Here is an 11,412-nt window from a genome sequence, read left to right as displayed (position 1 = left end):
AATCAGCTGGGCTAGACAATCTGTACCCTCTCTTTCTAAAATTATCTGCCGAAGTTGTTGCAACCTCTATTACTAGCCTGTTCAACCTCTCTTTCGTATCGTCTGAGATCCCCAGAGATTGGAAAGCTGCCGCGGTCATCCCCCTCTTCAAAGGAGGAGGCACTCTAGACCCAAACTGTTACAGACCTATATCTATCCTACCCTGCCTTTCTAAGGTCTTGAAAGCCAAGTTAACAAACAGATCACCGACCATTTCAAATCCCACCGTACCTTCTCCACTATGCAATCTGGTTTCCAAGCTTGTCATGCATGCACCTCAGCCACGCTCAAGGTCTTAAACGATATCATAATAGCCATCGACAAAAGACAACACTGTGCAGCCGTATCCATCAACCTGGCCAAGGTTTTTGACTCTGTCAATCACATCATTCTTATCAGCAGACTGAACAGCCTTGATGTCAGCTGGTCCTTTTGTAGCAGGGCTGAAATGCAGTGGAAATGTTTTTTGGGGAATCAGTTCATTTTCATTGCAAAAAGGGATTTTGCAATTAATTGCAATCTGATCACTCATCATAACATTCTGGAGTATATGCAAATTGCCATCATACAAACTGAGGCAGCAGACTTTGTGAAAATTAATATTTGTGTCATTCTCAAGACTTTTGCCACGACTGTACATTTATTCACTCTGTAATAGGGTTGGATCCTATATGCTACTTTTATTGTCCTGTAAATGGTTCAGTGCCTATAATTTAGGCTGTGTGTAGAATGAGGCATAAAGGAAATGACCTCTACTAATAAATTACTACTAGATTATAGTGATAAGGAAAACAGCATACAAATTTGGCTTGTGTATTAATTTGCCTATAACTAACTAATCATAATCCCATTATTTTTACATAAAAAAGAGAATACTTCAAAATGAGAAGATCCTGCCATGGAAAAGACAACTGGGCGGATATAAAGTGTAGAGGGGAAATAACTCACACCATGCAGCAGGACACCATCAGCTGTGGGGTCTTTATAATGCAGGTTTGATAGCTATATTTTAAATAATGAATGGTTAGCTGCTATGTGACAATTAGGTAAAAAACTCTATTTGATTTTTTTGGTGTAGATGGCCAAGGAAGTTGCACAGAACTTCCCCAACATCCCCTCCCAAATTGATATGGAACCTTCAAAAAAACATGGAGCAACTGAGAAAAGAAATGACTGAGGATATACTAAACATGTCTGGTAATGACATTTAATTCAAAGTAAATGTAAATTCTTTATGTAGTAGTGTGGGACAGCCGTATGTTCAGTTCATGCCTATGATTTCAGAGTTCAACAAAGCCAACAACTGCTTGTGTGCGACTGATAAAGAACCTGGATGTGGCCCAAAGACTGACTGGGTTAGTAACTTTATTTAACATGTTTATAATCTTTTGACAACAGTGATGGCATGTAAGACAACTTATGATATAACACAATGGATGGCTAATTCGTCATTCATCAAACTGCATTGATATTTGATATTATTTATAACGTGTTAGGCTTTGTTTTGTTTTAGATTGAATGTTTTGCATGCCAACGGTGGTTCCATGTGCTGTAACTAGGAATGAAGACAACAGAGTTCAACAGAGTAAAGAACACAAACTGGAAGTGCAGTCGGTTGTTGTTGAAAATGTATGCTATACCCCACCCACACTGAAGAGGCTCTGACATGTACATCAACCAGGGATAAAGAGAAAGTTAACACTGTGAAATGTTTCATACTTAATTGAAGTTAAGTTTCTGTTGACATGTTGGAAAAGATTAAAGGTCTACAATTTGTTTAATTTGTCAATGTTATATTTTTATTGATTGATTTAGTGGCCACCATTACTGTGGTTACATGTTCAGTATATGTATTGACCAGCCTACCTCACCAGCTCACTCTCCATCCCTGCTTTGGACAATTAATAGCATGACTCTCGTACTTTGCCCTTTTCCTTTATGGTTGATATTAACGAAAATAGATATCATCTGTCTCTCTCCTATTGTGTACCACTGTTAAACACTGTGAGAAAAAAACAGGGAAAATAAGTACTTAGAACTACCAATTATTATAGATAAATATTAAAGAAAAGGGTAAACACAACATTGGACTGAACCCCCTAATTGTCAAACTAATAATAATGTACAACAATATAGAAGATACATGACTAGAGGTTATGCAATATGGGTGTATATCCACTGTATGCTTCTTAGGTGTGTAATTGACATGACCAAGGAGCTAATGCAAATTTGAAACTATGAAAAATGTATGTTACACCGCGTGATTTTACAGTACACAAACGAGAGTGTGCAATATAGAAGGGTAGTCAGCGGACATTAGGTCACATGACCAAGGAGCTATTGAAATTCTACATTTGGACAACTTTGTGTAAAACCATGTCAGATAAAAATGGACAAACTAAAGGGTGTGCAATATAGAAGGGCAGTCAGTGGACATTCTGAACCTTGTTTGAAGTCACCAGGTCACATGACCAAGGAGCTATTGACATTCTAATATTTGAAAAATTCATGTAAAACCATGTGAGATAAAAATGGACACACTAAAGGGTGTGCAATGTGTGTCTGTGGCATCGGGTTAGCTACAACCAGTTTTGAAAGCGTTTGGAGTAATGGTTAAAGAGCTATTGAAATGTGAAAAATGTCATTTGTCACTATGTTGATGGTCCCTAACTGCTGTTGATGGACGTAAGGAAAACTACAGGAGAATATCCGTCGAATATCCAACCTAAAACTGTCTTTACCTCGGTATGAAAAGTCTTGAATATAATGAAAGACAATCAGAGATGACCATGCACAGAATACTTCAAGAAGTGAATGGGAATCTCCACCTGAATATTTTACTTTCAAAGACAATGCAGTGATCTGAATTGGTCAATGGGTGCAAGTGATTTACCATACTCCATTTCCCTGATTAATCAATGCTTCCTATGTTTGGCGTTTCATTTATACATTGCAAGAAATAAAAAACATACATAATGTATAGGGCAGTAGAATTCTTTATTATAAATCCATTATAATAAAAGACACTGCAATAAATGCATGAAAATGAAACATATTTTTTTTGCTAAAATGACACATGAAAAAAACATGCCTTTTCCGTTTGTTGAGTTATACTTTGTTCTGTTATCACCACATCGAATTAAGACTTAGGGAGAACCTACTAACGTATATCCTACACTAGATGGCGCGGTTCTTTCGTGTTACCTCGTCTCTTACGATAGCGTAATTCATGGGGGGGATTGCAACGGCAGCAATAAATTAATTTTAAAAAGCCAAACGTTAGATATTCTATGAGAGCACTAGCATAATATTCTTGGTAGTTAGGATAATGGACCTAGGTCCTACTTTATTGAAGGTCAGAAGTTTGTCAATACAACTACCCAGTGGAGATGATGGGATTTAGGCCTACATAATAGGGATCATTGTATAGGCCCCTACCAGTACAAATCAGGAAAGGCCATAGATTGTATTGGGCAGATAGTGTGTGCATTTTCTCAATATATGAGTGAGGATAATGATAGATCGATACCCCAAAAATGAAATCTAAGCTATTTGAATTAAAACTAGGTTCGAGTTCATTGTTTGATATGTTTGTAAATTGTTATTCAAATGTAATGTAGGCTCACAATGGAAGAACATTTATAGGAAATGGTTTTCTCTAAAGCAATGTGCTGTTTTCTCATATCATATGTATTAAGTTGTAAACTCTTATAAAATTAAACTGGTATGGACAGTAACCCTATTCAAATAAGTCTATCAATTGAAATGACTTTGTCCACATCTAAGTAGTTCTAGCCTACACAAGTAGACTAATCGGGGAGTCTTGTCATTGAATTGAAAATATATCAGACGTTTGTAAACCGAATTTTTGCATTGTAATACATTTGTAGATAGTATTCTCGATTCATATATAGGAGACCTGGGATGTCAAATCAGGTTTGACATGTGAATGGCTGAAACGTTCAGTCTTTATATTATATCATTCATGTAACTACACTAAAAAATGCTAAAAGAAATATAACACAATTGGTAAGACGTGGGTGATGTGAGTTCCGGTGATGGGGAGCATGCAATTGCTGAGGGAGCAATGGAGTCAGTGATGGCAGAAATGGCTGCTACCATATGCCACGCCCACAACCTAGACATGTCATAGTTTATTGTTTAAAATAAGACTAAAAATGTAATGGTCATAACGTGTTGATGTGCTCATCCATCCTGAAATACATATGATCTGCGATGTTTAATTGTTGGTCATGTTTACATAGAACATCTAACCGTTACTTTCCTGTAGTGCCTCATTATGAAGAGGGACTGATGTGCAGATTGGCAAAAGATGGATAAAATGTTCAAAATGTCAATTTCTTTTTGGTTTGGGTATAAACTATTATTCAATTATATTAAATGAAATGTTATTTTAAGTGCATATGTATTGATTTATACTGAAAAATCTGTATTTTTGAGTAGCCTTTGAATATTCAAATTGAAAGTAACGCGCAATCAAATCATTGTCAAATCATTGAGTTCTAGGGGTTTTAAAAAGTAGGCATGGAGAGAAAATTTCACAAACTAATATATCCCTAGCTATATTAGGGTATTATTGTATGCTCTGAGACAGTTTTAAGACTTGTGTGTTGAGAATTTATGTGACTTTTATGAATATTTCGATATAGCCCATATAACTCAGCCAGAAAAGGACATTGTGGAATCTCATAACTGCTCTTCTTCCAGGAGTACTTCTTAATTTGTACAACATGTCTGGTAAGTTTAGCATTCTTTTTTCATCGGATCATGGTTCTTCTCTTTTACGTTCCTCCTGAAAGAAAGAAAGAAAGAAATATAAATGTTAGAACAAAACGATTGGAAATAATTGACATTGCACAACATGCTGTTTCACTTATATGGGAACTGCGAGGTTCTGATGAAAACCTTAGAGATAAAGTATGTAACTCGTGTTTTAACTAAAGAATAATGTAAACTAATTTTCAACAATGGCCTCGTGTGGATTAATGCCTATTACCTGCATGATGTATGCTATTTTCTATTGCAATAGTTGGCAATTTAATTGAACAACGTTTTTAAAATAGTATTTAGCTTATTTCTTAAACATCACTACTTTTGGCCATTTCGTCCACGTTAGGGCGTAAGGTTAACTTAACTCAAACGCGGTTTTATTTGCATTATTCTTGTCGATTCAACTGTAATTGTAGTCATTCTAATCACACTTTAATATGTAAATGTACAAATGGTCATTTTAAGCAGTAATCAGTGGGATGTGTCTTTTGGGTAGCTTTACTATTTGCCACATTTAAGACAAATCATGATCTGACATTTCAGAATATGAATATTTAAAAGGATGGGTTTGACAGCCAAGCACACCTCTTTAGATTCTGCCAGCAGCTGCTATTATCGAATCACCTTTACCGCCAACTTTCCACTCCTGAGACAGTCTCTGACTGCCTTAATGAGTTCTACCATTGTGTGGCGTCGTTTCTGTAAGGACTTTAGTCATTGAAGAAGAACGTTATACCCCCTTATAGTTAGAAGTGAAGCCATGACATACAATCGAAGGCGTACATATATGAGTACCGTTCATTTTAGCATAAAAATCTAAACGCTCGGCTACTGCACTAAAACATTGAACATGTGTTTAGAGTGGGTATAGGCAACGGCTCTAACCTATCTGCCTAGTTCCCGATCATTTACAGTAGGCTATGTTTTGATAGCATCAAATTAGTATTCAATTTCATTTCAAATACAGTCCTGCTTCAATGGATGCATTTTTACAGAAAACGAAATGGTTTTACTGCATAATTGTCAGGTGTGGGGGTTCGATAGGCTAACCAGAATGATCATCAAAACCAAAACAACCTTTATTTTATCGTCGGGTAGGCTAAAGCTCATATTGTTATCCCATGGCCTACCAATGATATGTTGGCTAAGTGCGGAGCGTAAAAGTAACTTACTTTTATAATCGGACGAATTTCTCAAGCGAAGTCTTCCATTTTCACCTTATTTTCACCGGATTTGTGGAGTCCTTTTGGGTCTTTGTTATTGACTCTTACCAGACTGTTGTTTGCCCGCTTTACCTGTAGCCTAACTTTATTTCCCTACTTTCACGGAATATGCCGCTATCATCCCCCTTTCATGGATCGCAACGCTTAACCTGTGTTTTAGGCCTATGTATAGAATAAAAAGAAACATATTAGCTAAATAAAATCGAAACGTTACATTTACAATGTCATTTTTGCACAGCTTTCCTTTGTGCTTGAAATGAGTGTGAAGGCAAGCCCACTGTATTGACTGTGAAATTCGAAACCCTGTCTCTGTCGTGCGAGGTTCTCGCAGAGGCAGGCTACAGAGGATATAGACCTATGTAGGACAATATTAGGACACTTTCGCATGGGCAACTTTGATACAATAAACTCGGCAACATTTGAGCGTTTGTTCATACTATATTGCATAATTCGTTTGAAATTCACAAATAATTATAGATGTAATACATTGCGTTAAACACCCTGATCAAAACAATCTTATAGTAATATTGAAGTGTGTTTTTAATAATATTCCAATGTTTTAAATGATTAAATAGGCCTAATTAAATTGTTGCGTGAAAGTATGCAGCAGGCAGTGAAAGTGCTCAGGAGTGGCAGGGTTAGGACCATTCAAGTTTGTTTACAGTAAACATCGACACCATGTTTTTCTCTTTTGACAGATAAGCCAAAGGTGTACCAGGGTGTGCGGGTGAAGACAACAGTTAAACAGTTGCTGCAACAGAAAAGAGCTCTCCAGACATCAACTAAAACGGTTAGAATGGTAACCCCCCCCTCCACACACACACACACACACACACACACACACACACACACACACACACACACACACACACACACACACACACACACACACACACACACACACACACACACACACACACACTCACACACACAGTCTCAGTATAATTGGAGGTGTTGCTCTCTCCATGAAATCCCCATTGCAATCACTTCCTCAATTGCCGCAACAGCCACCAACCTTACCCCGAACACGAAGTTGCACGTCTCATTAATGATTGACCACCAGGTCTACTCTCTAGTAGCCTATCAATGAACGTTTAGCAGTAACAGTGGGATATTTGTTCATGTAGGGACAGTTCCAGTTGTTTTATGTGATATTTTATAGCAAATGTAGATTCAAAAATCAGAAAATATGTTCTTATGTCCACATGGCAATTGGCAGAACATATGGCAAAGATGGCAAAGATGACGCTAATTATTGGAGCCACTCCCTTAATTCTTTCTCTGTCTCTCAATGTTAAATTTAAGGGCTTTATTGGCATGGGAAACATATGTTTACATCGCCAAAGCAAGCGAAATAGATCTCCCTCTCTCTCTCTCTCTCTCTCTTTCTCTCTCTCTCTTTCTCTCTCTCCCTCTCTCTCACACACACACACACACACACACACACACACACACACACACACACACACACACACACACACACACACACACACACACACACACACACACACACACACACACAACCCTCCGAAATGAAGAATAAAAGATAAAAAATAAACAAATGCCATTATTGTGCTATACAGTGGGTGGTAGGCTACTTGTTATTTGAAGGTAACAAGTAGCTTTCAAGGCGATGAAAAATAACCGAATCGAACTGTTGCAAATGAATGGGGACTTGTGTTTTTTCTCTCTCTGTGTCTCTCTTTCTTACTTATTTTCCTAAATGAATAGAAATCCCAGAGCTTGGTGAGTCAGGATGTGTGCGTCTCCTCCTCCTTGTCAGGTAAGATCAAATATGTCCAAATAAATCAACATTTCGATACAGCGTTCCATTGTCTGACATTATCTTGATCCCAAAATCGTTGTACGACAAAAGCATCACCATGGATGGTCCAGAATCAATGTTCTATAGTAAAAATGGTTTTATCTTGACTGTATCCAAACCTGCTAACGAACATAAATGTAGCCTACAGTAAAGTACAGTAAATGCCATTTGAAATGTCCAGTGGGGGCGTTGCAGTAAATCATAATAAAAAAAACAAGCTTTGATCCAAAAGACAGAAGGCAATGCATTATGCATCATACATGCAAATAGCAGAATAGCTGTAAAATCACAAAAGCCTGTTATAAAATATATTCGGAGTCTGAATTGCGCATCAGATTCGGTCAGGTAAAATATCTAGATTGACACTTACATGGAGAATCAACGACCACAGCAGAATAGTTGGAATATATATCTTTGTATACAGTTGACACTGACCCACATTCCTAAAGTGCAGTGTACTGGGACCTTTTTATAAACTTGCATTCAAATGTGTTTTTTAGCTGTTGGCTGGTGGTGCTGTGACATCACTTCTGGAGTCTTCACTTATTTACATGTCTCCCTGCATGTGTTTATGTATGTATCCTCTTACTGATCCTTCTCGTTCATTCCTATAGGCCATTACTTTGATTATTTCCCTGAAGAGATGAATTCCAACTGCATCTTTCAGCCGCGGGACATTCCAGAGAGCAACGTCCAGATGGACAGCTTCGATAATCAACAATTGATAAGCATGATGATCCCCAACGAGACCTACAGCAGTGGTATTCTGCATCCCGCTACCTCAACAAAACTTTGGCGCCAGGAAAATCACTCCCCGAATATGGGCTATTACGGCCATGGCATGGTATGCTTTATTCAAATTCAGTTGCGCAATCTCCTCTCTTTGCAATTACGCACGGTCATATGAAATATTTGACAAAGCTCAGGCTGTTTGTTCATTCAGAGATTTGGCTTGGAGTAGGAAATGGTTTCGTTATACTGTACTAGAATAGTAATGCACATCTCCTCTGGCTTGTTTTTCAGGCTCCCAGCTCACCGTCAGGTTCCCTGAATATGCCAAGTCCGGTCGATTACAATAGTTATTCGCCACAGGAGTCTTACTCTTCGTCGTGTTACAACTCTCCGACGAGGCTGGACTTGAGTTATGGGTTTGTTCCAGACCACTACCACTACCAGAACTGCAACCTCCAGGAGAGCGTCTCCACTCCAGAATACGCACCGTATGGCACATCAGACTATGTATACGCCTCGCCTGCGGAGGACAGCTACTTCAGGCGTGATTTGTCAAATTCAGAGCTGTGCTACCTTTGAAAATGTATTCGGTCTTTGTTGTCTGTGTAAATACAGTATAATTTGCAGTCAAAACAATGTCTGTAACTCGAAGTCAAACGTTGACACTTGTGGCATTTGTTTTGAGATGTAGGCCTGCTTTACATTTCAGAGTGTTTGCGGTCGAAGTTTCCTCCGAGTTTCTGTTTTTGATATGATTGGAATAATGGTTTTAGAATTCCCGAGTTTGGATAAATGTTGGATATGTGTGGGCTTAGTGCTATCTTCTTAGTTATTGACTTGGATATTTAAGCAATAAGGCACGGACGGGGGGGTTATGGTCAACATACCACGGCCAAGGGCTGCTCTAACCTCGATGCAATGATGTCATCCAGTATATTTTTTCAGCATATTTTTTCTTATGGATGCATTCATTTTGTAAATTCTTTGAAAAGCCTACCCAAAGGAAATTAGCAGCATCATCCCCTTCAACTCACTATTTAGTTTCCCTGTGCAGATGCACACTGAAGCTTAGTTAGAAACATTAACTTTAATAGACCAATCATGTTCAAGTTATTTAATCATATTTACTGCTAAGACACAAATAAAAATCTAATAAACCAAGACAAATTACAATAGACGGGCGATAATGATCTAGAATTTGTTTTATAGTGCTTGTCATTACAAAAAAATAATCTCAAAACCCACTGACAAACGAAGAAAAACAAAACAATAAGGTTAACATTGACTGCTCTGGATGTGGAAAAAGTATCTTCCATTAAGGCAGTTGCAAGTGCACGTCGCATCAGGTCACATCTAACTCAAGAGACGCCTGTCTCCACTCTACCCTCCGTACACATCATCTTCTGCCTCGGGATCCAAGTCTCCTCCGAGGCCGAGATAAAGTGGGGTTGAGCAGGGATAGAAGTAGGCCTGCCTGTCCAAAATGATCATATTGTTACATCTCACCAAAAATACGCACCAATAAAAGATAACTACCTGGATAAGGATTTCATGTTTTTATGACACACAACAGCTCAAAGGGGGTTTGATAATCGCGCACGAGTTGTGTGTAATAGAAAGCATAATCCAGTGCCTGCCAAATGCGCGCGCAAATCAGAATGTATTCATGTACACTTGTTACAGCTGCTTATAACTATGACTATTTTTACCCCAGTAGTTTACTGTCACTCTCCTGTCTTCTATTCTAAACATTATGTTCGATAGCAGCAGTCATAATTATTGTAGCATAAACCCACATCCAAAAGTATAACCTTCTCATGTATGCAGGCTGCAAGCATAGTGCAGCACATACCTGCTGTGATCCTTGACCTCTTATGATGTCCAACTCATTAACCAAGTTTTCTGGGATAGTGATCTTGTGAAGGGTTCTGGGGTAAGATGCTTCTTTTTGGATTTCTAAATCCTCAGTAGAGCACCTTTTTCTCTTTTTATACAATCGGAGCTGAAGCATGTGTCTGGGTCTGCTCTCATTCATCAGAATGGAGTTAATAATGAGGATTATGGAAGAGAGGAAGCCAAGGGCTGCAGGTAGCGCTAGTGTTTGTCGTGTCATCAGAAGATCCTCAGAAGAACCTATGAGGTATTATGCTGAAGGCAAAGAAGGGGAGGAGGGATGCAATTGCATACATGGCACACAAGGAGAGTACAATAGTTGAAAGAGGGGCCTTCAAGTATGGTCTTTTCTCTTGACCTCTAGTTGATGTTGAACATACCAAATTAAAGAAATCTTTAGGGCCTACATTATGAGCTACTATTAAATGTTGGGCCCAGATTTCATCACTGCTTGCATCTGCAGACATGGGTTAAAATAGTATTTGTTTATTTTTTCAGATAAGTTAGATGTGCCTGATTAAGCTTGCTTGGCACAATTGAACCAATGGAATAGTCCCAAAATTACAAATGTGCCGCCCATCTCACACTCAAGTGAGGCTCAATCAAACACTCAAAGTACAGTATATGAAAAAAACACATACTATTTGAACCCTGGGCCCCATTTGATATTTAAAACTCTTACTGGCAGCTCATAGGTTCCTGGGTTTCTATTCCAGCCAATTGGAAAAGTTAGCTGTGGTGTTCAATGGCCTAAATTAGTTGTCTTATAACTTGATTGACAAATGTGACAAGGTGGTTTGGTACTGTTTTGGGTTCTACCATTGGTGGGAGTGGAGGCAAGGCAGGGTTTTGGGTAAAAATAAAGGATATTAATTGTATGAAAAGGTATCTAAACAAGAAAACTGTGTA

General features: G+C 38.3%; 1 protein-coding gene and 2 long non-coding RNA genes across 3 annotated transcripts; 1 reads left to right on the top strand and 2 right to left on the bottom strand.

Annotated features, from left to right (window-relative positions):
- Nucleotides 1-3,017: 3,017 nt before the first annotated feature.
- On the bottom strand, nucleotides 3,018-8,528 carry LOC115136887 (uncharacterized). Its single transcript, XR_010465063.1, has 2 exons — nucleotides 6,003-8,528; nucleotides 3,018-4,852 (listed from the first exon to the last, which is right to left on the bottom strand). It is a non-coding gene; the product is annotated as an uncharacterized LOC115136887 (long non-coding RNA).
- LOC115136879 (POU class 2 homeobox associating factor 3-like) lies at nucleotides 4,638-9,420 on the top strand. The gene is made up of 5 exons (XM_029672761.2): nucleotides 4,638-4,797; nucleotides 6,752-6,843; nucleotides 7,785-7,836; nucleotides 8,493-8,722; nucleotides 8,902-9,420. The coding sequence occupies exons 1-5, from the start codon at nucleotides 4,791-4,793 to the stop codon at nucleotides 9,187-9,189; spliced, it is 669 nt and encodes a 222-aa protein (XP_029528621.1). The 5' UTR covers nucleotides 4,638-4,790; the 3' UTR covers nucleotides 9,190-9,420.
- Nucleotides 9,421-9,709: 289 nt separating this feature from the next.
- LOC115136890 (uncharacterized) lies at nucleotides 9,710-11,308 on the bottom strand. Its single transcript, XR_003864721.2, has 2 exons — nucleotides 10,463-11,308; nucleotides 9,710-10,084 (listed from the first exon to the last, which is right to left on the bottom strand). It is a non-coding gene; the product is annotated as an uncharacterized LOC115136890 (long non-coding RNA).
- Nucleotides 11,309-11,412: the final 104 nt, after the last annotated feature.

This window comes from Oncorhynchus nerka, linkage group LG11 (genome assembly GCF_034236695.1).
Source record: "Oncorhynchus nerka isolate Pitt River linkage group LG11, Oner_Uvic_2.0, whole genome shotgun sequence".
Taxonomy (NCBI): domain Eukaryota; kingdom Metazoa; phylum Chordata; class Actinopteri; order Salmoniformes; family Salmonidae; genus Oncorhynchus; species Oncorhynchus nerka.
This window is presented reverse-complemented; position numbering and strand designations above follow the sequence as displayed.